This window comes from Lipomyces oligophaga (genome assembly GCF_038497815.1).
Source record: "Lipomyces oligophaga strain CBS 7107 unplaced genomic scaffold V1516scaffold_2, whole genome shotgun sequence".
In the NCBI taxonomy this organism is placed as follows: Eukaryota; Fungi; Ascomycota; class Lipomycetes; order Lipomycetales; family Lipomycetaceae; genus Lipomyces; species [Lipomyces] oligophaga.
Window position 1 is genome coordinate 1,679,067 of NW_027117786.1, and position 25,533 is coordinate 1,704,599.

The following is a 25,533-nucleotide window of genomic DNA, read 5'->3' on the forward strand; positions in this document are numbered from 1 at the left end:
TGAGTTTTCTCGTAAGGGACGGCGCCTGACCACGTAGTGTGAATTTGGCGCTGCCCGAGGAGGTACGGTGATTGATCTAGTGATCTGATTAGTCTGCCCCGAGTGCATGCATACAGCACAATGATATATTGTACGTTGACCTGGCGGCCGATCGGCCACTATTCCTACGCAGCCCGGACATGGTTCGGGTATTCGGTATCTATAGCTGTAGAGTCTAGTGCATATGAAGGACATTGCGAATAGTTTGCTGCAGAACACGTAAAGGGATATTGAGTTATAGGGTCCCCTTTCTGATAACACGTGGCGAGACTTCATTGTATCGACATTAGATCGTAGGTATCCACATCTTGCACAATTGATTGCCATGATCTGCTGGGAAAATTGCTAATAATACTTAAAGCTATCTGCATAATCACTCTAAGTTCGATCAAAGTGAATTGACTGGTTCAGTGGACTCGTTCAGTGTTGGTCTCTGGTCTCGGCAGCCCGTTTTCTTCTCCAGGGGTTCCATTCGTTGACGCCTTTCCTTGTCGTTGTGTTGCTACTCTGCCACGTCCAATTTGTTCCTCTTCTGGAACTTCGCCGTTGCCGCGCAGATCCTTGCTTACATCACTGCTTACATACACAGAGCGTAGGTCACATGTTTGGTCACGTGAGCACTGATATTCCCAGTCCGTGTAGGTTTTTTGGTGGTAATGTTGTTTAGATAGTATTGCTGGTGGAACTGGTGGAACTGGTGGAGAGTAGAGTGCGCGTCTAGCGCGCGTTTCTATTCTTTCGCGATTGTGCCTGTGCAACAGCGGGGTGTTTTTATTTCTGTTGGCCGTTCTAAACAAGAAGACTGGAGACATGCAAGATTGTGTTAATGTGGATGTCGACTAGGATTCTCATCCAGGTCAGCTTATCTACTAAGTTGTCTTGCGCGTGCCTAAACGCAGCGCAAAACCTGATCTCGAGTTAACAGCGAATTGCGGCCTATTTGCTCGCCATATCGGCCCCGTTTGACCTTCACTTATTTTGTTGCTTTGACGCAACGTTCATCGTCTCACAATCGCTTTCGTTGGTCTTTTATAGTCCCTGTTGAGCTGTCGTCTGTCACAATCGCGCTCGTAAAGGCTCTTAGTATTATTCTCGTGCATGACAATGTCTGCATCGTCAGTCATTCGGCCTGTAGATGGGCAATCTTCTTCTACTTTTTTGCAATCTTGCTGTTTTTTTGCTTTATATAATACCCCCTTGAGTACGTTGTTTTCTGTTTTGTTCTGATCTGTGTCCTTAAGTTGTTGCTTTGTCTTCATAGCTCGCTTGCTTCTGCTGCTGTAGCTGCCGTCAGGATGGCCTCTCTCAACTCGGAAGAAGAAAAACAGTCAATTCCTCTTGAATTCCCAGATACCTCTCTTCCCGATTCCATCTCTGCAACTGACGTTTCCGATGCCGCTGAGAAGCTGAACTTGTTGTCTGTAGAGGACTCGATTTCCATCCTGAAATCGGCACTCGAGTACCACTCAGATGACGCCAACTTTTCTGAAGAGACTTCAGACCATATTCGGCGTCTCTTGCAAAGGTGTTCAGAGAAGAATGCAGATTTTTATTTGGACGATGTCGAGAATCAAATCAAGAATGAGGCCGCACTGATTGCTCTTCATTCTCCTTATTCAGAAGTGCGCTCAGTGACCTCGCCTCTTGGCCAAGAAGAAGACGACGAGTCAGACAGCACGTACGATCCAGAGTCCTTCCGTGTTTATTTACTGGCAGTCATCTGGACTATTATCGGTGCCGGTGTAAACCAATTCTTTAGTACTCGACAACCCCAGTTCTCTCTCACTACCGACATCATGCAATTGCTCATTTACCCCTGCGGAAAAGTTCTTGAATATCTACCCGACTGGGGTTTTTCCTTTCGTCAAGTTCGCTATTCTTTAAATCACGGTCCTTGGTCGTATAAGGAGCAGATGCTCTGCACAGTCTATCTTGCAACTGGTATTTCCATTCCATACGTGACTCAGGCCAACATCATTGTTCAAAAGTCGGAGCTCTTTTACGGTCACAATTATGTCACCACTGGGTACCAGTTTCTTCTTGTCTTGTCCACTCAATTTCTTGGTTATGGAATGGCCGGTATTCTGCGCCGCTGGGCTGTGTATCCTATCAAGGCAGTTTGGCCGACATCATTACCCACTCTTGCCTTGAGTCGAGCTTTAGTTTCACCCTCGTCAGCCGACAGCCAGCCTGTCAATGGATGGACCTGGACGCGATACAAGTTCTTCTTCGTCATTGTGGCTATTTCATTTGCGTATCAATGGGTTCCCTCGTTTCTATTTCCAGCGCTGAGCTACTTTGACTGGCTTACATGGATTTCGCCAAACAATTTTAATCTTGCGGCCGTCACTGGCTCTTTTTATGGTCTGGGATTCAATCCTATTTCATCTTTTGACTGGTCTGTCATTGGTGCTTCAACTCCACTTGCGGCTCCCTTTTTCACGTACTTCAATCAATACATTGGCATGCTTTTGTCTGCGTTTGCCATTTTGGCAATGTATTACACAAATTATCGCTGGACAGCCTATATTCCTATCAACACCAATTCGCTTATATCCAACACTGGCGATTCGTACGATGTCAGTGCTATTTTGATTAATGGTACTTTTAACGAAGCTCTATACCAGCAATATTCGCCTGCCTTCTATTCTGCAGGGTATCTGATGTATTATGGCTCGCTTTTTGCCATATATCCAGCGTTGATAATTTGGACGTTGCTATGGCATTGGAGATCGCTTATAGATTTATTTCAAGATATTTTCAAGTCTTTGTTCCGCCGGCGATCATATCGAATGTCGTATACAAAGTTCGACGATCCATTCATGCACTACATGAGTCGGCTTAAGGAAGTTCCGGATTGGTGGTTTTTATGTGTGCTAGTGATTGCCTTCGTACTTGGAGTTGTCTGTTTGACGCACTTTCCCACAGAGACTTCTGTTGGCGGATTTGTACTAGTTATCGTGATCAATTTTGTCTTTTTGATTCCACTAGCTTTGCTACAAGCAACGACGGGCGCGGTTTTGGGATTAAATATTTTGACTGAGTTGATATCTGGATACATGTACCAAGGCAATGGGTCAGCATTGATGCTCTTGAAGGCTTTCGGCGTTGTGATCGATGGTCAAGCCACGGCATACATTACAAATCTAAAACTGGCGCATTATTCCAAAATACCTCCGCGGTCCGTTTTTCGGGGACAATTATTCATGACCCTGATTTCATGTATTGTGTCGATTGGAGTGCTGAACTGGCAGATGGGTCATATCACCGATTTCTGTGACTCTGCGCAAGAGGATTACTTTAGCTGTCCAAATGCGTGGACTTTTTTCTCTGCCAGTATTGTATGGGGAGTAATTGGACCTGCGCGGACGTTCAATCATATGTATCCCATTTTGCCATGGTGTTTTTTAATTGGTGCGCTGATAATATTGCCGTTCTATTTTGGCCGGCGGTTTTTCCCGCGTATTTTCACGCCTGTTGTACATCCTATTCTGGTGATTTATGGTATGAATATTTGGGCGCCGTACAATTTGTCTTATTATACTCCAGGGCTGTACTTGTCGTTTACATTTATGTACTATATCAAGCGGCGATATGTGGGCTGGTGGGAAAAGTACAATTATGTACTTTCGGCGGGATTAGGAGCCGGCTGTGCATTTTCCCTGATTATTATCTTCTTTGCGGTGCAGTACAAATATGTTGATTTGAGCTGGTGGGGAACAAATGTATTAAATGAAGGCATTGAGGCTGGATATGGGCAACAGGCACTACTTGCTGTTCCTGAAAGAGGCTATTTTGGGCCCGCTCTTGGAGAATATCCATGATTTTGCTTTCAAGAAGATGAAGGATGAGCAACTTTAGGAAGAAGAGAGAGAACAGGGTTAATGAAGATGTGTAACAGGAGATTGGCCAGGTTTGGTAAGGACATTGTTTTTTGGTAATGGCTGCGTTTCAGCCAGGTGTTTTAGCGAGTCTTGATTTACAATCACAAAGTAATGCCACGGAATTTTCGCGGCTGACTCCGCGGAGAAATATCGAATAATATATAACAAGTCGAAGAAAGCCATGTAGAGCATGATTGTCATTAAATATTAATAGGATACCAAATTTAATCACCACAATATAAAAGATTTTAGATTACTGAAATGGCCTCTGTTATTGATCATATTGGTATTACCGTGAAGGACTACTCCAAATCGAAAGAGTTTTATGACAAAGTTCTAAAGACGATCGGAGTTTCTGCCACAATGTTTGACGGTAAGCGACATCTAAATTTCAATATCTGAGTTAAGCAACTACATATTCTAATAATAATCAGACGACGAGAAATACGCGTTGTACAGTCCATCGTCAGGAACAGATAAACCAGTGTTCCCCTTCATTATCCAGGAGGGAGCCGAGCCTACGGCGAGTGCACATATCTGCTTTCTCGCGGGATCACGGGCTCTCGTGGACGAAGCATATAAGTCTGCAATTGAACTGGGCGCGAAAGAAAATGGTGGTCCCGGGATCAGAGAAATGTACGGGAAAGGATATTACGCTGCGTTCGTTTTGGATTGTGACGGATCGAATATCGAGTTTCTTTATCGAGACCCTGAGATGAAGTAGATCACGTGTTGTTATTGATAGCGGTGGTATAGAGGAGTAGAATACAGAGCGTGAGAATACATAACTTGATGGAACCATAAATCCGTACAATTCAACGAGCTTTTGTGATATTTCATAAACATGTTTGACCATGTATCTGTATTAGTTAATGACTACGACGAGTCACGCAAGTTTTACGACAAGGTTCTGGCCTTGCTGGATTTCGCACTGCTTTTCGAGTCTGGTAGGAAACCCCTCCACTCCAAATCAGATAGCAGTAGGCTTGATCTATGAATCTAATTTAACTAACAGACATTAGTCGACGAAAAGTTCGCCGCTTATGGATCCCGCGATCCAGAAACAGGCGGTCTTCCGAAGTTTTTGATTTCGCAGTCGAAAACACCGATTACCGCGTCATCGGTCCATGTTGGGTTTTCGGCGCCATCGACACAAGTCGTCGATCAGTTCTATAAGCTTGCACTCGAATTAGGTGCGTCTGACAACGGATCACCCGGACTGAGAGAACATTATGCAAAGGGCTATTACGGAGCATTTGTCTTGGATCGTGATGGACATAATATTGAATTTGTGCATCGAATTGTGTAATATTTTTGTCTAGTAATGACACGGAAAGAACTCATATGTAGTGTAGAAGCCGTAGTCAATATCCCAATCCATCAATCAATCAAACCGCTCACCTCCACTGTTTTCCCCCTTGACTTAGCATTCACGCAACTATGGCTCCCTTGTATCTCATGCCTTCACAGGAATACAAAGAGCCAATTCCATCCGCAACACGCGATCTGACCTCTTTATTTGGATTGTCAACCTTGGCAGCTTCTGTAGCCCGTCAAGATCCAGTCACTGGAACCAAGCGCAAGTTGCGAAAAAGTTATAAAGGCCATATAGCTGATCTTCCGGGTCTGTACCCGTATTTATTTGATAGTATAGTCAAAAGGCAAATGCAGCTAACATCTTCAGGTAAAAATGATATTCCAACAGAACATTATCTACTCAAGCTCCTCGCTACCCCACCAGGAGACCGTCAAAACTCCGCGCTCCACTCCAAACCGCTCGATAAAGATCTGCTCGAATCAGTGTTTACCATGGACCCCACGCCAGAAGCAGGCATTCCTGGCTTCGATCCTTCTGTACTTTCTATCATGATGACGCCTGCCCAGGCAGCAGCGGCAGCTGCTGCTGCTGCTGCCGCAGCCGCGGGATCCACGTTTGGAGGAACTACTTCAATGGCCACCGCTGCAACATCTTATCACCAGGTTCTCGCACGAAGAAGTGGTGCTGCAACCGCAGGATCCGGAACAGCAAATGAATCTTCCGCCGGCGAGGATGCAGGAATTGCGTTCAGGGCGGGCAGAAGATCGCGGAAGCGAAGATCTACGACAGCGGCCGCTAACTCGGCCAGCGGAGGAGACAATAGCGAAGTAGGCTTTTCTACAGATGGAGGGACCACAAAGAGACGCAAAAAGAGAAATATGTAATCTGCAGTCGTTCTTCTTTTTTACGATAGGGTTACATTGGCGTTCAGGTTGTTATAACATCTATACTTATATATCAATATATCATATTCCTGTATTGTGATGAATCAAACATATAATACAAGCAAATGCCCAAATGAAAGGAAAAGCTTTTAGTCTCTCTCCATTATTACACAAACAACACTGCCATCCAAACTCGATGAGATTTGATTTCCTCCATAAACGACAAATGACTAAACACAATAAGAATATCGTTCCTTTTAAATTTTTTCGTTTTGATATGATTTTGTTTTGGTTTATCCTCGATCGTAAGACAGAACGTTTAGCCCTCAAGTCTCAGCTTAGCGGTAGGATTCGTAACCTTGATTCCGTACTGTTTGGCCTTCTCAAGAATCGCAATACGCTTGCGAGAAGAAACATTGTGAGCAATCTCTGCTGCATACGTCTTCGAGTGCAGAAGCAGAACTTCAATGTCTCCAAGGTTGTGGACAAGGAAAGCCTTGTGGCCCGAAGGCATCAAATACTTAGTCTTAGTATTCGATCCATAACCAATCTTCGGCATAGCAGAAGTGCCTTTGAAACGACGGCGGATGCGCGAGTCAATACCCTTTGGTTTCCGCCACGAGGGCTTCACGCCAATGACCATGTCCGACTGCCATCTTTTGAACTTGGTCGTCTTCTTCTTGACAATCTTAGGATGCGGAGCTGCGGGAGCCATTTCGTCGTTGTTGATTCCTGGTGGTTGATCGACGTCGATGGAAGATAAATTATTATATGATCGAGATTGAAAGCTCAAGTCTCTCACCACGAACGTAGCAAATTGGGAGTACTGAGCTCCATCAGGCATAGAGACTGCTGAGCATCAGCTAGGGCTGTGACTGTTCCAGGTCAGCCCTGAATGTAGGGTTGGTACAACACCATTGCAATTACTATCACGTGGAATACATGCCAGTCAATGACTGAGCCGTTTGGCATGTGGCACAAGTATTACGTAATGGATTGTTCGAATTGTTATCTAATTCGAGCAAGCAAGATTGCGGCAAGATATGGTAATTACTATCAATTGGACTAGATTAATTGAAAACGCATTATAGAATTGAGCTGTAATAGAAATGACACCACCGTCAATTTCACAGATTTCGAGTCCACGGGAAATTAAAGCTCTTCGGTTAGCAATTCTCGAAACGGACCCAGACTTGGTCACTGTTAGCGGGTCATTCGCACAATTATTCCGGACCTTATTCACAAACAGCGTAACCCAGAAAGAAGAATTGGCAGAACATGCAACTCTTGAAATAAAAAATTTCAATGTTGTCGCTGGCGTATATCCCTCGGATCCTTCTATGTTTGATGGCATTCTGGTGACAGGGTCACGGGCGACTGCATTTGATAGCGATCCGTGGATACTTCAGCTATGCGCCTTTCTGAAACATGTCTACGATGACTACGATAATGTCCGCTTAGTCGGTGTCTGTTTTGGTCATCAGATTATCGCTCGTGCGCTTGGAGGAGTGGTCGAAGAAAACCCCGCTGGCTGGGAAGTCGCTGTGACTGAGCTAACACTTGATGAGGCCGGTGTCGGCTCCAAATTATTCCCCGAATCGTCTTTGGAAGGCAAACTTTTGATGCAGGAAATGCATCGCGATCACGTCGCTAAAGCTCCAGCTGGAGTCTGTGTATTTGCCTGTACCGACAAATCACCTATCCAAGGCATGTATGTTCCTGATAAACTGCTCACACTGCAGGGACATCCTGAGTTCGACAGCGATGTCGCGGAAAGTTTGGTGGATTTGCGCGTGCGAACAGGTGCCATAACGGGTAGCGAGGCACTTGATGCACTGAGAAGAAGCAGATTGCCGAATCATGGAGAAGTCGTGGGTAAAGCAGTCGTTCGGTTTTTGTCTGGCGCGATTGATGTATAGAATTTGGAGGCTGGAGTTATTTTTTTGAATTGACAATATCATTCTTCTATATCAATATCTACCTCAAAAACTATCAGGTACTACTAAGTCTGTAAAGTTGTCAGGCTGATATCCCGTAGAAATCGCTAGGTCGGACTTGGTGTTTAGCCTGTATCAAGCAAATTACACGGTTCAAAGAAATGTATAAGGATGCATGAGCCTTCCTTATTTGAATGTTCAGCGCACTGCCGATTCCTGTAGAATCGATCGCACTCAAGTTGACATTCTGGAGTCCATGTAAGCTGCAGAGTTTGTATAGTATATCTATAGCAGAACCAGTATCAGAGAGAAAGAGATTCAACTAATGGCCAGCATAATGTGGTCTGTAATCAAACGAAAGGGGATCTCTCTGAGATTTGTAAGCTTCTACCGGTTCAATTCTACGCCTTTTTCAAGTAGCTTAGGCGATGTTGCTGTCAATCTTAATGACACAAAAAAGAAATATGCTTAAATCATAATTGAAAAAAAATGAAGATTAACGATTGCGTGTTGACAGCATTTACAAGTTGGTCTGAACGGTCAAAAATTTCCTCTTCAAATTATATATCTGTATAGATCGACAATGAAACTTCGTGTTCCATCTGAGCTGTCATGTCAATCATGTCCAGAGCAAGAATCTAAACTCGACATGAATTATGATTCTATCCTCATATGCAATTTTTACTCTAGATAGCTGACTAGGTGGAGAAGTTCCAAGGTTTCTTCACCTTGTCTATTTCGGCACCTGAGTAACTTCGCCCACATTTTCAGATACGATTTATATTTCCTCACTTTTTTCAGAGTATATCTTAATATTAATAGTGCTGAAATAGGTTGACATATATAGATGAATACGTAAGCATTACAATAATAAATAATCCTGCCCAATTTGAATTCAGCGCCTTTCCCACCACTCTGCAAGATTGTCCCAACCAGTCAATCCATTCAAAGGAATTTTTGTTCTACCAGTTTTGATTTATTCAGTATAGGGCCTCAGAATGATCGACACCTCAAAATTAATCGAAGAAATTGATACGCAAATAGAGTTGATTTCAAAATCGCAAAATGCAGAAATAACGAAACTGCGCGACCAGATTAAATTGCTGAAATCTTCATTGACCTTGCAGACGACTACAAATGACGATCTGGAACAGATAACACTAGACACAGCTGCTCGCCAAAATGGATTGTCACAAGTTGGATCAAAGTATGCCGTTAATATTTACGTCGCAGAGCTGTCGCACCTCCTAGAAGATCTGTGAGTGACAATTTCTCTACGTCCAATATATACTAACAACGGAACAGGAATGGATTACTAAAATACATTGACACAAGCAGCCAGCACATTGAATCGTCCCACCATGAAGCCAAACCCATGCAGGTCATTTCAGCGATTCAACCGGGTTTAAAAGATTACTGGGCACAAGCAGAAGTAGCGTCCGAATCAAAGATTTTTGTCGAGATAGGTCTCGGCTTATACCTGGAGATGTCGAACTACGAGGCGCGGAGTTGGGCATCCTCTGCGAAGAGAGCTGTCGAAAGCTTGATCTCGAGGGCTCGACAAGTGGAAAAGTACATGACGGAATTACCCGAGAAGATTGTGAGTTGATTTAGCTTGCACCGCTGCTACCCTCGCCATCGCGTTCATCATCATCATCATCCTCTTTCTTGACTTCTGAGAGCGTCGATAAAGGTTCACCGTCGGTGGCCCCTATTCCTCCCCTCCGCTTCATGGCTTTGCGCTTCAAATCGTCCCAGCGAGTTTTCAATCTTACATTTTCGATCGTCAACACCTGATTCCGCGCAGAAATTTTATCGATTTCCAGCTCGAGCTCGCGGATCCGTCGTTGTTCATGTGAGCGGACTTCATTGCGTAATTTTTTGATACCCTTGCGAAGATTATCTTTTTGTGCCTGCAAAACGGTTTTGTGCGATTCCAAACACCGCGATACATCATTCACAAGAGGGCCTAATCCAGAGCTGGCATGATCGGTAGGATTTGCAGTCGCCGAAGTCGGAGCTACCATGAAATAAGATGCTTCCATACCGGGATTCAGCAGAGTGTCACCTGAGCTAATTGGTTGAGACGACTGCTGCGCCAGCATCATGCTATGCTGGGAAAGCAACAGTGCTCTACTTTGTCTTCGCATGGCGTCAAAAGCAGTCGTAGTTTTAGAAAGCGAGTGCTGGACTTTATTCATACTGCCTTCGAACGACGCGAAGAATTTATTGAATAGATCATCCGTAGTGACTTGTCGAATAGAACTCTCTCGCATTACACCTGTCGCTGTCGCAGCCACCGCTGTGGTAGACGACGAAGACCCTGCTGCTGCGGCCGCAGCTAATGGAGTAGACGTTCTTGGCAATCTAGCATTCGATAAGTTAACAGCCAGCTGATTCACACTTTCCACAGATACGGTAGAATACGAAGTGCCTAATATTCCATTGTCCGCACTGGGACAATTCAAATTCGATTCATTGCCGCTACCAACCAATGACTTGAACATGTCCGGATTTAACTCGAGATTCTTCTTCAGCTTGGCGGCGGTCGTTGAGTATCGTTTGTTTAAGATGTCCAGCATCCGAAGGGCTTCCTCGTCTTTCGTCGTTGACTTAACCGACTCAAAAAGTGAGGCGGCCGATAAGTAATGCGTGATCGCGTCTTCTGGTCGGCCAGATAAGATCGCGGTATCGCCGTCACTAGCTTGATGGTGAGCCTGAACTCAATCAGTATTCATTTTCGAGATTTTTCCAGCAACTTATCAAATACCTCTTGAAGCAGATTTCCAGCCATAATTTTAGCTCAGCTTTAGTGGAGTTTTAGTGGAGCTTTCTGTGTCTACTGTGAATTCATTAGTTGACGATTTCATAGCTTTATTCGACTTCAAGATCGATCATGAAACTCCCAACCAATATCATCTAATCACGGGTAATTTTTCACAATTCGGATTTTTAATCGATTTAATACTTAAATGACTTACGATTAGTGAACAAATATCCAATTACACAGAATCTCACTAAATACAAAAATTAATCAAATAAATCCTTGAACTCCAGGGTAAAAGTACTTTTAATTTCAAATTAATCTCAGACGTAATCGGCACCTTAGGCGGGTATTTTCTATAGAAATGAATACAAACCTTATTATGATCGCTTCTCGATCTGGCTCGAGTTAGCCAGCTCGGTATTATGTGAATTATTAGAAATCTGAGTAGTAGACGCTAAATTGAGGGGATGCTGGTGGGGATGCTGATTCTGTTGATTTTGCTGATTTTGTTGACTCTGCTGCTGTTGTTGCGTCTGTGGTTGCTGCGGTGATGCACCAGGATATAGTTGTTCCAGCAAGTTCATATTCGGAAACCAATAATCCACTACGTCTTTATCCAATTCTCCGAATATTGTAGCCTGGTCCAATACGCCAGACATAATTTGGCCGGACGTAGATGCTCGATCGGAAATATAGTCTTCCAGGGCCCACTCTCCTGAAATCGTATTATAATCTTCCTCCAGCTTGCGGAATATCCGCGTGCCCATGCTTGACATGGCCTCCGCTATCCACCAGTACTTGCCGAGCTGATCCAGCATTTCACAGCTGCGATGCCAACCAGCCCGTGCTGCTGGTGAAGGATACAATCGAAGGAACACAGTCAATGTCAGAGTGATAGAATAGGGAAGTATTGGCAAGGGTGCAATTTCATGCGAATTCTCCATAATTGAAAGAATATCATGCGCAGCAGATAGCAAAGTCTGCATAGTCGAATCTGGCAATTGCTCAGTTAGATTATGCAGTCGCTTATAAAACAGAATAATCGCCACACTATGGACCAACCGAGGAAGTAACTCGTTCTGTCGAAATCTTGGCGCCTTAATATCAACAATCGTTTCTGGGGGACGCGGTCGATACAAATCGATAGTCGTGTCGAGATAAAAACAAGATTCCACCATTCTTTTTAAGGGATCATCTTTAAGTCCGAAGGCCGGCCCGTTATCGTCCACAGGAAACCCAACATCTCGAGGATGTGAATGTAGTGGATGCCCTGTGATACAAGACGACATATGATCGAGACACCAGAGTGAAAGCCACAACTGCTGGATTGGCGAGAACTTATCTGGGGTAGAGGGCTCAATATGGTCTCTTCGAAGGTGAATCGCTGAAAAATGTGCATGATGAAACGCCATCGATAGATCTCGAGAAGAATCGGAGAGACCTCTGGGTCCTTCAGAATGTAGAGACAAAAGAGCATATATCCGGATTAGTGTTAGCGAATCTTGCTCCATTTCAGCATACAGCAAGCCTTTGACTTTTGAATACGTCAACGCTGCAAAATCTCTAGGCTCCCTTCCGTGCAGAAACTTGGATGCTTGGGCATGTCTGCTTGCCGAAAGCATGATAGCATGCAATAGAATAGTTGAATGTTCACCTCTGGCAAGTTGGCGGCGAAAAACTTTCTCCTCTATCACAGGAAGATTTCGGTTGATAGAACTGAAATACAAATCCACCAGTCCTTCACGATCTTGTTCCGATGGCATCTCAAACGCATGCAGAGTGTTGAGATACACCAGCATCTGGGAATTCACGGGTGGAGGAACATGAATCGTTCGACGCTGACTATCATCCAGCTTGTCGCTGGCATTATCACTCGCCAGCCATACACCAATTTTATCATCGTCGACTTCGCCAGCCATAACAAGTTCCGATGTGGGATCCAGATTCGAGATAAATCGACGAGGAGGAGTATCGGTTGTCTCAGGTTCCATTGGAGTAGCTTCTACAGGAGGTCGGATCTCCGAATCAGAAGGATTGACTAGCGCACTAATACTGGTAATCGTCGGAGGCGAATGATTGACACGTCGTGGTGCCATCTTTGGTGCTAAAGAAGATGATGCGGACACTGCAATGGAGGGTGGTGTCATTGAGTTGGAGCCGAAAGGAATGGCCATCGATTGTGTGTGGGGTAGTGGACTAGGTAACGAAAGAGAAGGTGTCAGGCCAGTCCTCAATATACCGGGAGTTTCTGGCATTGAAGTCACAACAATAGGAGAAATTGGCTTTGTAGAAGCGAAATGATTGGGAGGAGAATGTCTACCTGGAGGGGAAATTCTGCTTAGCGGAGGAGGATGAGATGCCAGACTGATGCCCGGTTCCTGCTGCTGTTGCAGCTGGTCCTTTCGGGGAATCAGGGCCGACATATCGGAGACCAAACTAGAATTAATCATCAGCATAGGCCAATGGAATTTTCAGTATACGTATACCTGCAGCGTAGATTATCCCGAGCGCACTTAGTACATTGTCCATTAGACAGTGAAGAAGGTTGGCATCGTCTCTAGTGTGGATAGTCAGTGATCACATTTTGAAATAAAAGATAGATTATATCAAAAGAATATCGTAGATAGCAATATCAGTTCAATACTGCGAGAAGAACGAAAGGAGGGCTGACGTTACTTACACGACCTTTCTTGCATTGATCGCAGGCTTTGAAAGATTTCTTCCGCTTGCGATAGCCATCGTCGTTTGCAGGAAAGACAAACATGGTGACAACGTAAAAGCTGAAAATATCACGACAGACCTGAACTGCAAACTAGTTTAGAAAATAGTATCCCGCAATGAAGAGCTGTGTAAAGTGTAAAAAACTGGAAATATAACCAAAACAATCGTTGGATTAGCTGCTTGCTGTCCCGAGCGGGGCCGATCAACGGTCCAGGTTGTATCCACGTCGAGTGAAACTGCAATAAATAATCTGGAGTCAGCCAGATCAATTATTTATGTTTATCGATTACCAAAAAATAACAATTTATAACAATTTCAATTCAATGGTTTATTGTTAATGAAGAAATCCGGCAGTATGCCAACTACCAGCACATATACCTTTTCACTACGGAAATCTCTTATTATACTGATCAGTGCCTCTACAGCGCCTGGCCTTTACATGCGAATAAAAAACGTAATACACATCCACAGTAAATCAGTGTCAAACTAGAGTTTCTTGTTACTGCCATCCTCAACTTATATTAGATTTTACAAGCAATTTTAGTGTAGTATATCATTAGCTTAGATCTCGAAAATCTGTAGAGAATGAAAAGACCCCACAATTCTTCCCCCGCAATAAGTAATAATAAGGGGTTTGCTGCTGATTGACTCCTACGGTATAGGATACATTTCAAGAGCCGTAAAATCAAAATATTCAGCTGGAAGAGATATAGATAATAAAATAAGTTTAAAAAAAATATAGCTTGCTAATTGAAACATGTGGTTATGACAAATAAAATTTGCAAAAGATTAGAGCAATATCAAGCCCGTGTTCTTACAAAATGAGTTCAATAAATTCGTGCAGGAATAGCTTGACTAGAAGGGTCTAGATGATGATTTAAGTAGTTCACAGTGGCTGCACTTTGCTATTTAAAAATAACTATAGTCAAGGGCAGTTTGAAATTTAAGGGAGTGATATTTAGCCAAAGAGTGTAAAATTAAAATAATGCTAGTATGACCTGGTTGTACTATAACTTGTCCAAGTGTAGAAAGATCAGATGAATTGCAAGATACTTCCAACTTACAATTATTTAAACAAAGCCATACAGCTAGCTAAAAATTATCAATTCTACAAATAAGCAGATCCAAAGACAATATCCTAACCAACCATGAACATATCGTCAGACAAACCCAAAAATTAATGAGCTCTAGTAGATTTCCAGCATCACAGTCAATTCAGCACACTAGCGTAACAACCTGCAGAGTCCGCTCAAATTATTAAAATAGTTCAACTGACAACAGATACATTCAAAAGCCAATAGGTATATGAATGATGAATACTGAAACTTACTGCTCAGTCAACTTCAAGCTAGTAAAAATCATACAACGAAAGAGCATATCATAGTGCTCACTAAACCCTCTCAGCTTACATCCAACGTGGGACTTCCACAGGTTAGTTTATTTTCTAGGTACTGTTCTGCCTACTCCAAGATCTGATCATTTAGAGCCTGTTTTTTTCCTTCACAGCAGCTGTTTTAAGTATTTAGATTCAAATTCGGATACGCAGCAGCTGGGAATGGAAGACCACACGATATCTCTAAAGCGTAAGCGTGACCTGGACGACGCTACCGACCAAACTAGCCTTACTCCGTCCAGAACTGCCTCGCCTATGCCTCCACCGAATACCGCAGATCCTCCTTTAATCACTAATAAATCGCCGAATACAAATAACGAAGCTGATTTGATTAGACTATTAGCTTTGAAATGGACTGTACTCGACGACACTGTCCTCGAATATGTGCGCAATGCGGACTTTGACTCTATGTAAGTGATCTTTTACTGTTCTATGTCCTTTCATCTGCAACTATTTCTAATAAAGTCTTCAGATCCCAATTGATTTCATCCCTTCACGACTCGGAGAAAACGGACAATGTTTATATATTTCTATATGAACTTGTTACTTCAGTTTTCGTCAAGCGCCTGGAGGCATCTTCTGCAGCTAGTGCTCTCAATTCGCTGATACAAAACGGCTCGTCTTTAGATAGTTCCGATTTGATTGATATGACCGTCGATATTCTATCTTTGTTTCCTTATTCTGAATTATTAAAAGAGTTTATGAAAGCTTTACAAGTGGATAATTTTCTCTATCAAACTAGACTCGATGTTCCTGTCCTGAATCAAACCGATTGGGCAATTCCGCTTCTTGATAGACGCATAATTAGAGCCAATACGGCTCTTCTATATAAACAAAAGCGATTTAACTTGTTGCGCGAAGAATCTGAAGGATATGCGAAACTAATCGTTGAAATTCATACGGCCTCATATTCTACAAATAACATGGATTTAGTTCCCAAAACGGTTGAAACTATCACTTCTTTGATCGGCTACTTTGATCTTGATCCCAATCGGGCTCTTGACATATTTCTTGACATATTTGCTTTTAATGTTGTTGCGAATTCGCAGTTCTATCTGGCTGTACTCAAATCTTCTTTGTGGTGGCCCAGCACGTTGGCCGTCGCTAACAAAATCGAAGACATCAGTATTGGCGGAAATTCAATTGCCGCTTCCTTATTGGGCTTCAAACTTAGTTTTCATTCAAAATCTGGGAATACGCCTGAAAATCTAATAGTTACCTGTGCCTTATTGATCAAGGAAGGATTTATTTCTCTGGGAGCTCTGTATCCTCATGTGAATCCAACTGATGAAGAACAAGAGAGAGAAAAGGAAGAATGGAAATCTAGTATGGAAAATATTGCTTATCTTTCTACGGCTTCTGCTTTGGCTTTAGCGCCAGTTCTTGATTTAGATCCAAGAGATAGAACTGATAATTCGCAGGAAACCCTTTCGGCTCAGGAGCCAGAGAAGCCAACAAAGCCGAAATCATTCAATTCTCCTAAGGCACACCTGACATTTGCTTTGCTTAGTGTAGGTGCATTATGGCCCGCTCTTTATATCCTATCCAAATTTCCATTCTTACCAGGCCCTTATTCCAATATTGCAGATACTTTGAATGTCCTCATGTCTCACGTTTTGACTCCCTTGTACGACCAGCTTGGTCAACCTTCGTTATTTTCAAATCTTGCTCAGGATGGAAAAAAGTGGCCCACTCAGATACGCAAAAGCTCAGGCAAAATAACGTTTAAGCTCGTCGAACCCGGCTCTGCAGCCTCCCGACGTGTTCTCAGTCATATCAAGCACTCTGAAAGATCTGACCAAGTCTATCGCATATTCTATGACGGCTGGTCGGATGGATTATCCTTAATTCACAATATAGAAGATTTGCTGTTCTACTCTGATCTCTTATTAAAGTTTAACGGACCACACGTTGGTCGTGATCCTGCTTTATTTACAAAATTGTGCAGAATCATAAATCACAACTTACAGCTCTGTGAACAGGAGGATCCTAGTTCTCTAAAATATGACAAAGAGTTTTGGATGCAGTATTTTCGCACCTATATGCTTCCATCATTATCTCTTATTGAGGCTAATCCAGGGGTCATGCATGAAGTTTGGTTAGTTTTAGAACATTACGACCATATTCAACGTTATTCTCTCTATGGTGAATGGTCGAACGTTCTGTTAAAAAATATTCCTGAGCTTCGAGTAGCTAGTACTAAAGCTGAGAAGGAAACTAAAAACATTTTGAAACGACTATCCAAAACTAACGTACGAGAAATGATGCGTCAGCTTGCTCACGTTCTTTATGCGAACCCTGTGACATCTTTAGCAGCATTAGTAAGTCAGGTGGAAAGCTATGACAATTTAATTGAATTAGTCGTCGAAGCTGCATTATATTTTACGGAAATTGGTTGGGATGTATTGCCATTTGTTATAATGATGCAGCTCAGTTCTGGAAGAAACACCATGCAAGGCGACGGTCTCACAGGTAGAAAATGGCTTCAATGTGAGTTTGATTAATTAAAGTTTTGTTCGCTTATATATATACTGAATCTGACTGAAATAGCCCTTTCTACCTTTACAGGACGATTATGTCGACAGTACTCTTTCATGGATCCCTCTCCCTTACTGCAATATCTTCGATGCCGGCTACATCAGTCAAACTCCTCTGATATTTTACTACTACAAGAAATAATTCAGCAAATGGGCGGCATCGCTACACTTTCTAATCTCACAGATTCTCAGCTTGAAGGTCTTAGTTGTGGTCCATATGTCCGTTCAGAAGTATTAACTACCATCGGGGATGAGCGTCATCTTTGTAAGACTTCATCAGTTCGATTGCTTTCAAGCTTTCTGAAGCTAGATCTTGTCTCAGAAATGTTCGTACTATTAGCGCAGCAGTATAAAACTGCTGTGTTCATGATTCCAGATCATCAAGCACACTCGAAAATTCTTGGTGCCCGGTCTGACGATCTCGCGGTGATCATTTTTCAGTTTATTGAACTCGTCAATATGTTTTTACTTTCAGATGGAGATAAAAAGTTTGCTGATATAGTTATCTCAGTACCAGAACTTTGCAACAAATATGGTGTTAATCCTGCTGTTGCTTTTGCTCTTTGGAGAGAAAAACTTAGTCATGATATCCGTGGTAGCGAAAGCAGGAAAGCAAAGGGAGTTAACGAGAATGATTGCCACGATCACTTTCCCGTGCAATCGACAGAGAAGGAAGAAGAAGATCTTGAGAATGGCGAGGTCAATGAATATACCAAGACAGAAGAAGGTGAAATTGGGTCCGACCTTCCTACTGTTGGAGACGTTGAAATGAAGGATATATTTGAAAAGAGATCTGAGAATCCAAATGAAGAGATGGTCAAAATCGAATCCGAAGAACAATTAAATCTTAATAGCAAGAGTACTGATGTCGCTATGCAAGATTCTGGGGGAGGGTTGAAAGAGGAGGATACAGCAAGCACTCAAGCTATAACGAAATTACAGGATGAATCTTTGGACAAAGTGAAGCAGGAATCAGAAATGGTAAGTCTTGAATCGATCATTACTGGAAGATCTTCCTAATTTGATATTTAGCTTACTACCTGGCACCCGATCTTGGAGCCCATTATCAACGAATTACTAGATTCGTATCTGGAAGGAGATTGGCAATACCTAACGAAAGGATTGTTCGTCACATTTTATCAATTGTCACTTTACGACATCCAAATGCCTATGTCTCGGTATTCTTCTGAGCTAGACAAAATTAAATCAGCAATTCGCGCTTTGGATGCTGAGAAATCATCGGTCTCTCATTCTGCGACTAGAATCGCTAAACGCGAAAAATTGACGAGATCCATTAACGCGATTCAAGGAGAGAATCGGGCTCATTTGACTCATATTGAACAAACACGAAATCGGCTTCGACACGAGCGAGATCACTGGTTTGAATATTCTGAAGTATCGAAAGCAGCAATTGATGCTATTGAAGCGCCCAAGGAGAGAGCAGATTTTGAGATTTCTGTGTTGCTGAAACAAGCCGAAACTTTCCTTCTGCGATGTGTGTTGCCTCGAGCTCTGTTTTCTCCTATGGATGCTATATTTTGTGCCAAGTTTATTAAACAGTTACATATGCTCGGCACAAAGAATTTTCGAACCGTTGCAGTCTACAACGTTCTATTCTCTGTTAACCAAATCATGTTCACGATTAGCAGTTGTACACCTAATGAGGCTGAGAATTATGGTCGTCTACTGAATGAGCTTCTAGTTGATGTATCTCGCTGGCATGCAGCAAAGGCTGTGTACGTTAGAGAAGGCCTTGGCCGAGTCGAAGAAAACGGACAGGTGGTATTTCTACCAGGCATGCGTGTCGCAATCAATCCAATCCCCGTTTCTCCCATGGATGATCCTGACAAGGAAGCGACAGAAGGCCACGTCATGCCTTATGTTACCTTCAAAAAGCTAGCTGCTAAATGGCACGCTTCTATCAGAAAAGCCATTGATACCTGCTTAAGTAGCAAGGATTATATTCAACGGCGAAATGCAATTATTGTATTGAAGAATACAAACAAGACATTCCCTGCGATCGATGCGCATGGCAGAGCACTGCTGACTCTGATTAATGACATTTCCAAAAATGAAGAGCGAGGTGATCTTAAGCTCGCCTCAACAGCCTTGTACGGCTTGATGAAGAAGCAGAGTTCGACCTGGATAGGTAGCTTCAGATTTAAGCTCACTGATGAAGATTATGCCCGCAAAATCGAACAGGAGAAGGCAGATGCAGCCGCGAAATCAGCAGCTGCAGCAGATGCAAGAGCGAAGGAGGAGCAGGCTGCTCGAGCTGAAGCCGCAAAAAATTTAGAATCTGAAAATTTGAACAAAACAGACGTGGAAACATCATCAATTAAAAATATTGATGTAAACCTCGAGAATGAATCTGGCAAATCTGATCACCAAGGAAAATATAAGTTAGAAAATTCTCTTGAAAGCAAATCTGAATCTGTATCGCAATCAAAACCCCTAGGAGAGCAAACAACAATTCTCTTAGCCAAACCACTCGGCGAGCTCTCTGAAAATTCGGACGATCGGAGAGAAAATATCAATCCCATTGAAAAAACTCCAGCAAATTCAATAGGGCAGGCTGGGAGTCCGCCATTGGCGAGTGAAGCGAATAGTACACCACTCGAGAAATCTAAGCTCAATGCTCATGCTCCTGCATTTGTACCTACTCCACGAACTACTAATCAAAACCGGCCTCGTGAAGATGGTGGAAATATGGCTCCGCCTCTTACAAATTTGACTTCTTCCGCTTCATCAAGGAATGATGAACCAAGCCAGCATCTGGGACAGATGAATCCGGCACGAGCAGCCCAGATGGTTAATGATCGGCCATCACCAGGACAACCACAGCATCCGAGAAATATGCAACCACAGAGTTTTAATATTCAGGGTCTCACAGGAAATGCACGAGATAATAATGGCAGATTAATACGCTCAGATGGGCGATCCGGAGGTGGATCGGGTACTGAATTCAACATCCGCGGAGGTCAGCCAACGGGGCCAGGACCTCAAACAGGACTACAGATTCAAGGTCAAGCGAATCGTGGTCACAATAATTCTCAGCAGTCAATGCGAAATATGAATAATAACAGTAATAACGGTGGAAATCCTGGATATCGGAATCGTAATGATCTACAAATATCAGGGTCAGCTCGCGATGGTGGACAAAACCGATTTTACAGTGGCCCTACAGATGGAGGCAATTACCAGAGAGCGAAACCTTCTCAACCCATCGAAGCTAGAACTGGAGATGAGCAGTTACCACTGGAAGCCGGACAGCAACAGCTTTCAATTCTCAATTCCGCATCTAGGGACCGTAATGCAAATACGCCGTCAGCTCCACAGTCGCAGGGCCGAGTGCTGAATCGCCAAGAAGGCTCGCGTACACGGACTGATAGTGGGCAATCAATTTCGCCGACTGGATCGGCGTCATTACTACCACCTCCACCACCACCCCTACGAGGAAGTTCTTGGTCAGATAATCGTCCTGGGCGTACCCCGCCTAACATGATGCCTCATGGAATCCAGCCCGCTCCTCCACCTACGCCTCCTCCCCAGTCAGGAGGTCGTACACAGCGACCTCAAGGAAGCCGAACGATTTCGGGTCCAGTACCGCCGGGCCAACCGAGTCGACGGACTTCTGCTGATTCACAGTATGGATCTGGGTCGCAGGGATCTGGTTCTAGTTTGAATTCCAGATTTGGCACTCCTCAAGGACCACGCTCTATTTCACAAGCTGACGAACAACAGCCATCATTAGCACGAAGACTAGAACGCGTTCGACAGCCTAATGTGACGAATACGGTAAACTTAGCTTCTGCTAGTAATGGTACTCCCGGAGGACCTTCTAATGGGAGCCGGACTCCTAGAAGCGGACGACATACACCGACAAATGAAACGCCAACTTCTTCACCTGGATTAGCTAATATGCCCGGACCGTCAAACCGGGACGACCATCGTGACCGTGATAGGACTCGAGATCGGGATCGTGAGCATGATCGCAGGCGTCGTGATAGAGATCGTCGAGAAGGCGACGACAAGGAGTCGCGTGAAGCTCGAGAAAGACGGCATGCCAGTAGTACTGCTGGTACAGCTGATAAAAGTGAGGTCTATCCGTCTAATAATAATAACAACAATAATGTTGGTGGAAGTGGCGGTTCCAGTTCTAGTAGACGTCACAGATCTGATCGCGATCACCACCATGCGAGTTCTAGTAGTAGTACTGGTCGACGACACGACGATGGTGGAGGGGGTAGCAGTGAGAAACGGGATGACAAGGACCGCGACCGACGACGTAGAGACAGACATGATCGAGATCGCGACCGCGAGCGAAGAGGTATCGAGGGAGCTGGGGCAGGTAGCAATACTGCCAGCAGCAGCAATAGTGGTGGTGGAAACCGGAAACATGATCGAGAGAAAGATGACAATGGTGACCGACAGGACGGCGATGAAAAGCGACGGAAAACATAGTTGATGTCGAAAGTAAACAGGCTGCTCGCAGGTATGCGCTCGAGACTGGATGTAACATATAAAAATAATAGAATTCAAGCTATATTAAATTAAATAACAGATTGGAAAGATATAAAAATAAAATCAATTGCCTTCCTAGATAGAAATACAGATAAACTAAAGAAAAATCAACACAATTCGCAGTAGTTTGAAATACGTTTTGTTCCCAGCTGACTTACACAACAAAAAATCACAAATACTCCCAGTTCTCACATACACACATATTGTAGATCGTATATAATATAATAAATCATGGCTGTGGGCCCTTAACGTCAGCAATAGCCTGAGAGAGCGCGGCCGTGATGGAGTTATCCAGACCGCTGAGCGCAAGTTTGGGAAGGTCGGCGCCTGAGGCGTCGTGGCCATCTTCGGAAAGAGCTAACTTCGGGCTCTCGGTAGCTACAGACTCATCGATGGTCTCAGTAGACGCTGAAGGAACCACAGCGGAGGGCTCTTCGTATTCAGGAACGTCGGCCTCATCAACAGCAGGAACTGAATAGCTTGTCGCTTCGGCGACTGACGCACCAGCTACAGACTTCACTAGGTGACTATCGAGCTCATTGGCAGAAACGACAGACTTCGGATCAGCGAGTTCACCAGCTACATCTTCATCGGCGATTTCTGCTTCATCTTCAAGATCATCAACATTTTCAGAATCAGCATATTCTTCATCGTCATCCTCATCTTGTGTCTCGCCGGTTTCAGTTCCCGTGAACGGGATGTGATTATCGGAAACAGTGTCGACAGAATCAATGACAGGAACTGTGCCCGCCGCAATAGGAGTCTCAAGAACTTTGGATTCGGATGCATTTGCAGCTTCAGAACCGCTTTTGGTTCCTATCCGTTCGTTGGTAGGTGAGTCAGTCTCTTCAACATTTTCGGTAACCTCGACATTTTGCTCAGTCAGATTATACTCGTTCACAGACCCAACTTTATCATCTTCTAGAACCTCAGCGGAATGCTCATCTGGTACATCAATGATTTGGCCTGCAAGTGACGAAACATCCGAATTAGTGTCAACAACTGCATCAGGATCTTCTTGGGCATCAACAAATTCCTCAGAGGCCTCGATCGCAGAATCTGCAGGTGCAGACACCTCGTCTGTAGTGGGAGTATTCTCAGCATCTGCATTAGCTGATATTCCTGCATTTCCTGCAGCCACAACCACACCAGTACCGGCAGCTGCGGCACCAGCAGCGGCACCAGCAGCAGCACCTCTATTTGAACGACCTTTACGCTTGATTTTGAATTTGAGAGCATCCAACGAAGGGAAATGATATTGTCGGCCTATAGTAGCACGACGGTGTACGTGATCTTGAGTGTGCGCAGGGGCAGAAGATACAACAGCGGCAGTCACAGCAGGAGCAGCAGCGGCAACGACAGAGTGCACAGATCGAGCACTTGCAGTTCCATCTACACCAACTTCTTCAGCGGTCAGCTCAGTAGCATCTGCAGCAATATCTGATGCAGCACCAGAGGCTACACCTGAATCAAGGGATCCAACACCTGAAGCAGTATCCTCGATGACAGATCCAGAAGTAGTGGCAGCAGCAGCAGCAGCTTCCTCACGGGCCGCAGCCTTTTCAAGCTCTCTTTGTTCACGTAAAGCAGCTTTTTCAGCGGCTCTTTGCTCTTTCAAGACACGCTTTTCTTCGGCACGAACACGACGTGCTTCAGCCTTCTCCTCGGCCTTGATACGTTTCTGCTCTGCCTTTTCAGCTTTTATACGCTCACGCTCTTGCCGTTCAAGCTCATCTCGTTCACGTTGCTGAAGGGCTTTCTCAGAAAGTTCATCGAGGACAGGCTGCACATGACGTTGTGCGATCGACTCGACTTGGTCAGGGGTCATCAAAAGACCACCCCCGACGTCGATCATACCAACGCCTGCTGAGTATTTGCCAGTGATATCCTGGTGGGCGCGCGCAAGAGCAGCGGCGACAGCTTCACGATTAGCCATAGGATTCGCTTCTCGCACATTCTGATCGATCTTCTTGATAGTCTTATCCACATTACGCAGTGCCTGGGCAAGCAACATGTCATAGTTCAACGGAACGGCCTCGCCTCGAGAGTTAATCTGCCGTTTAGGTGCGGCGGCCAATGCGGCGCTGGCGGATAATGAAGTCATTGTGCGTGAGTTGGCGGTGGCAGCAAGAGATCCAACAGGAGCAGGATGATTCATGCGGTCAGAGATTCGCTGGGAAGCCCGACGACGAGCGGATTGCTCAAGAATGGAGAGACTAGCAAGGTCAGGCTGCGGAGCGTTCAAGCGCTCTGCATCGGCAGGATCCCAGCGATCGGTGATTCGCTGCGAAGCACGACGACGGGCAGATTGTTCAAGAATCTTGTATGCTGCAACATCAGGGTATGGAGCATTCAAACGTTCTGCACCGTCAGGATCAAGACGATCAGCAATTCGCTGAGACGCGCGACGGCGGGCGGACTGTTCCAAGATAGCGTAACCAGCTAGATCGGGTCGAGAAACCTGAGGTCTGGGAGCCGATGTAGGATCAAGACGGTCGTTGATCGATTGCGTAGCTCGCTTCTTCGCCGATTGCTCCAAGACAGCCAGACTAGATACAGATGTAACAGGTAATCCGGTAGACACGGTGTAAGGCTGGCGCTCGACGGGGACACCATATTCGAGAGCGGCCTCAGCAGCCTCGGCCGAAAGCTGAGGGTCACCCGTGGCCGAGAGAGCAGGTACGTTGGTAGGGTGTGCAAGCATGGATCGAGCGGCTTTGATAGAGTAGGAGGAGGTGGTTGGAAGGGTATACTCTGGAAATGCGTACTCGACTGCGTCGGCAGCAGCGGTGAGAGCACCTTGATCATATGAGTCCGGCTGCCAATACTCTTCATACTGCGGACCTTCATCGATGGCGATGATGGCGGCACTGCGGGCGTCCGCAGGAGGCACTCGGCCTCTCCAGAGATTGGCGGTGTACTCGGGAGCAGAGATACGTGCAAGCATGGCGGCACTACCGGAGCTGGACAGATCGACACCTAGACTTGGATGACTGGGCAGCTCTTTAGGCGATGCGTAGCGCAGAGGACGGGCAGATATTTTGGCTGGGGGTGCATGAGCAAGCATTTTGGAGTTTGCTGCAGCCTTTGCCTTTGCGTTTGCTTGAGCGCGAAGGTAGGCGTTAGGGATAGCATTAGAGACTCCGTAGGCATGGTGCTGGTGCGGTTGCTGATGGGAGGAAGTCACGGTCGCCATGGTTGGAGCAAGAGGACGTAGACTGGCGAGAGATCCTGTAGCCGGCTTTGTCGTCGAAGTAAAATAAAAAAGAGAAAAACAAAGCAGAGAGAGAAGAATAGGAAGTAGAAAAGAAGCACCACCGAACTTCGTTGTGATAAAACACTTCAAGGTTCTGGTGCGGGCGGTGATGAGGTAGACCCCGGCCCGGAAGGCCTTGTTTACTGCTACCTCACAAAAGGCACCGAGACCTATGTTTGAGTGCACGGCGCTGGAGCCGTGGCACAGAGATAAAGCCATGCAGCTAGTTGTGGAATAAATAGAGCATGACGCTGCAGATGTGTCGAACTGATG

At 44.7% G+C, this 25,533-nt stretch overlaps 11 protein-coding genes across 11 annotated transcripts; 7 read left to right on the forward strand and 4 right to left on the reverse strand.

The window, feature by feature from the left end:
- The first annotated feature begins 1,093 nt into the window (after window positions 1–1,093).
- Window positions 1,094–4,024, forward strand: V1516DRAFT_218574 (OPT oligopeptide transporter protein-domain-containing protein). Its single transcript, XM_066918759.1, has one exon. The coding sequence runs from the start codon at window positions 1,335–1,337 to the stop codon at window positions 3,861–3,863; it is 2,529 nt and encodes an 842-aa protein (XP_066779302.1). The 5' UTR covers window positions 1,094–1,334; the 3' UTR covers window positions 3,864–4,024.
- A 115-nt stretch (window positions 4,025–4,139) lies between these two features.
- On the forward strand, window positions 4,140–4,730 carry V1516DRAFT_671877 (VOC family protein). Its single transcript, XM_066921647.1, has 2 exons — window positions 4,140–4,296; window positions 4,358–4,730. The coding sequence occupies exons 1-2, from the start codon at window positions 4,185–4,187 to the stop codon at window positions 4,645–4,647; spliced, it is 402 nt and encodes a 133-aa protein (XP_066779303.1). The 5' UTR covers window positions 4,140–4,184; the 3' UTR covers window positions 4,648–4,730.
- Window positions 4,731–5,266, forward strand: V1516DRAFT_671879 (VOC family protein). The gene is made up of 2 exons (XM_066921648.1): window positions 4,731–4,870; window positions 4,946–5,266. The coding sequence occupies exons 1-2, from the start codon at window positions 4,768–4,770 to the stop codon at window positions 5,230–5,232; spliced, it is 390 nt and encodes a 129-aa protein (XP_066779304.1). The 5' UTR covers window positions 4,731–4,767; the 3' UTR covers window positions 5,233–5,266.
- Window positions 5,267–5,321: 55 nt separating this feature from the next.
- Window positions 5,322–6,234, forward strand: V1516DRAFT_671880 (Rox3 mediator complex subunit-domain-containing protein). Its single transcript, XM_066921649.1, has 2 exons — window positions 5,322–5,547; window positions 5,608–6,234. Exons 1-2 carry the CDS (start codon window positions 5,364–5,366, stop codon window positions 6,123–6,125), a joined length of 702 nt encoding a protein of 233 aa, XP_066779305.1. The 5' UTR covers window positions 5,322–5,363; the 3' UTR covers window positions 6,126–6,234.
- Window positions 6,197–6,922, reverse strand: V1516DRAFT_671882 (60S ribosomal protein eL32). The gene has a single exon (XM_066921650.1). The coding sequence runs from the start codon at window positions 6,838–6,840 to the stop codon at window positions 6,445–6,447; it is 396 nt and encodes a 131-aa protein (XP_066779306.1). The 5' UTR covers window positions 6,841–6,922; the 3' UTR covers window positions 6,197–6,444.
- Window positions 6,923–7,189: 267 nt separating this feature from the next.
- On the forward strand, window positions 7,190–8,115 carry V1516DRAFT_671883 (class I glutamine amidotransferase-like protein). Its single transcript, XM_066921651.1, has one exon. It carries the CDS (start codon window positions 7,235–7,237, stop codon window positions 8,042–8,044), a length of 810 nt encoding a protein of 269 aa, XP_066779307.1. The 5' UTR covers window positions 7,190–7,234; the 3' UTR covers window positions 8,045–8,115.
- A 1,136-nt stretch (window positions 8,116–9,251) lies between these two features.
- Window positions 9,252–10,956, reverse strand: V1516DRAFT_671885 (uncharacterized protein). The gene is made up of 2 exons (XM_066921652.1): window positions 10,833–10,956; window positions 9,252–10,779 (listed from the first exon to the last, which is right to left on the reverse strand). The coding sequence occupies exons 1-2, from the start codon at window positions 10,854–10,856 to the stop codon at window positions 9,673–9,675; spliced, it is 1,131 nt and encodes a 376-aa protein (XP_066779308.1). The 5' UTR covers window positions 10,857–10,956; the 3' UTR covers window positions 9,252–9,672.
- V1516DRAFT_620447 (uncharacterized protein) lies at window positions 9,369–9,671 on the forward strand (the record flags this gene model as incomplete). Its single annotated transcript, XM_066919486.1, has 1 exon — window positions 9,369–9,671. A coding segment is annotated over one exon (303 nt), but the record flags the coding sequence as incomplete, so codon positions are not given.
- Window positions 10,957–11,045: 89 nt separating the features above from the next.
- Window positions 11,046–13,875, reverse strand: V1516DRAFT_634887 (uncharacterized protein). Its single transcript, XM_066920003.1, has 3 exons — window positions 13,510–13,875; window positions 13,316–13,386; window positions 11,046–13,265 (listed from the first exon to the last, which is right to left on the reverse strand). The coding sequence occupies exons 1-3, from the start codon at window positions 13,591–13,593 to the stop codon at window positions 11,207–11,209; spliced, it is 2,214 nt and encodes a 737-aa protein (XP_066779310.1). The 5' UTR covers window positions 13,594–13,875; the 3' UTR covers window positions 11,046–11,206.
- Window positions 13,876–15,018: 1,143 nt separating this feature from the next.
- On the forward strand, window positions 15,019–22,056 carry V1516DRAFT_671888 (transcription factor/nuclear export subunit protein 2-domain-containing protein). The gene is made up of 4 exons (XM_066921653.1): window positions 15,019–15,353; window positions 15,416–17,433; window positions 17,494–18,461; window positions 18,513–22,056. The coding sequence occupies exons 1-4, from the start codon at window positions 15,106–15,108 to the stop codon at window positions 21,942–21,944; spliced, it is 6,666 nt and encodes a 2,221-aa protein (XP_066779311.1). The 5' UTR covers window positions 15,019–15,105; the 3' UTR covers window positions 21,945–22,056.
- V1516DRAFT_671890 (uncharacterized protein) lies at window positions 22,010–25,375 on the reverse strand. Its single transcript, XM_066921654.1, has one exon. The coding sequence runs from the start codon at window positions 25,198–25,200 to the stop codon at window positions 22,234–22,236; it is 2,967 nt and encodes a 988-aa protein (XP_066779312.1). The 5' UTR covers window positions 25,201–25,375; the 3' UTR covers window positions 22,010–22,233.
- Between the last annotated feature and the right edge of the window lie 158 nt (window positions 25,376–25,533).

Bases quoted from the DNA above. Each gene is read 5' to 3' on its own strand.
- V1516DRAFT_218574 (XM_066918759.1), top strand. From the start codon at position 1,335: ATGGCCTCTCTCAACTCGGAAGAAGAAAAACAGTCAATTCCTCTTGAA.
- V1516DRAFT_671877 (XM_066921647.1), top strand. From the start codon at position 4,185: ATGGCCTCTGTTATTGATCATATTGGTATTACCGTGAAGGACTACTCC. The intron at 4,297-4,357 runs GTAAGCGACATC...AATAATAATCAG, and splicing joins TTCTGCCACAATGTTTGACG to ACGACGAGAAATACGCGTTG.
- V1516DRAFT_671879 (XM_066921648.1), top strand. From the start codon at position 4,768: ATGTTTGACCATGTATCTGTATTAGTTAATGACTACGACGAGTCACGC. The intron at 4,871-4,945 runs GTAGGAAACCCC...AACAGACATTAG, and splicing joins CGCACTGCTTTTCGAGTCTG to TCGACGAAAAGTTCGCCGCT.
- V1516DRAFT_671880 (XM_066921649.1), top strand. From the start codon at position 5,364: ATGGCTCCCTTGTATCTCATGCCTTCACAGGAATACAAAGAGCCAATT. The intron at 5,548-5,607 runs GTCTGTACCCGT...TAACATCTTCAG, and splicing joins CCATATAGCTGATCTTCCGG to GTAAAAATGATATTCCAACA.
- V1516DRAFT_671882 (XM_066921650.1), bottom strand. From the start codon at position 6,840: ATGGCTCCCGCAGCTCCGCATCCTAAGATTGTCAAGAAGAAGACGACC.
- V1516DRAFT_671883 (XM_066921651.1), top strand. From the start codon at position 7,235: ATGACACCACCGTCAATTTCACAGATTTCGAGTCCACGGGAAATTAAA.
- V1516DRAFT_671885 (XM_066921652.1), bottom strand. From the start codon at position 10,856: ATGGCTGGAAATCTGCTTCAAGAG. The intron at 10,780-10,832 runs GTATTTGATAAG...GATTGAGTTCAG, and splicing joins CTGGAAATCTGCTTCAAGAG to GCTCACCATCAAGCTAGTGA.
- V1516DRAFT_634887 (XM_066920003.1), bottom strand. From the start codon at position 13,593: ATGTTTGTCTTTCCTGCAAACGACGATGGCTATCGCAAGCGGAAGAAA. The intron at 13,387-13,509 runs GTAAGTAACGTC...TATCCACACTAG, and splicing joins ATCAATGCAAGAAAGGTCGT to AGACGATGCCAACCTTCTTC. The intron at 13,266-13,315 runs GTATACGTATAC...GATTAATTCTAG, and splicing joins CGGGATAATCTACGCTGCAG to TTTGGTCTCCGATATGTCGG.
- V1516DRAFT_671888 (XM_066921653.1), top strand. From the start codon at position 15,106: ATGGAAGACCACACGATATCTCTAAAGCGTAAGCGTGACCTGGACGAC. The intron at 15,354-15,415 runs GTAAGTGATCTT...TAAAGTCTTCAG, and splicing joins AATGCGGACTTTGACTCTAT to ATCCCAATTGATTTCATCCC. The intron at 18,462-18,512 runs GTAAGTCTTGAA...TTTGATATTTAG, and splicing joins TGAAGCAGGAATCAGAAATG to CTTACTACCTGGCACCCGAT.
- V1516DRAFT_671890 (XM_066921654.1), bottom strand. From the start codon at position 25,200: ATGGCGACCGTGACTTCCTCCCATCAGCAACCGCACCAGCACCATGCC.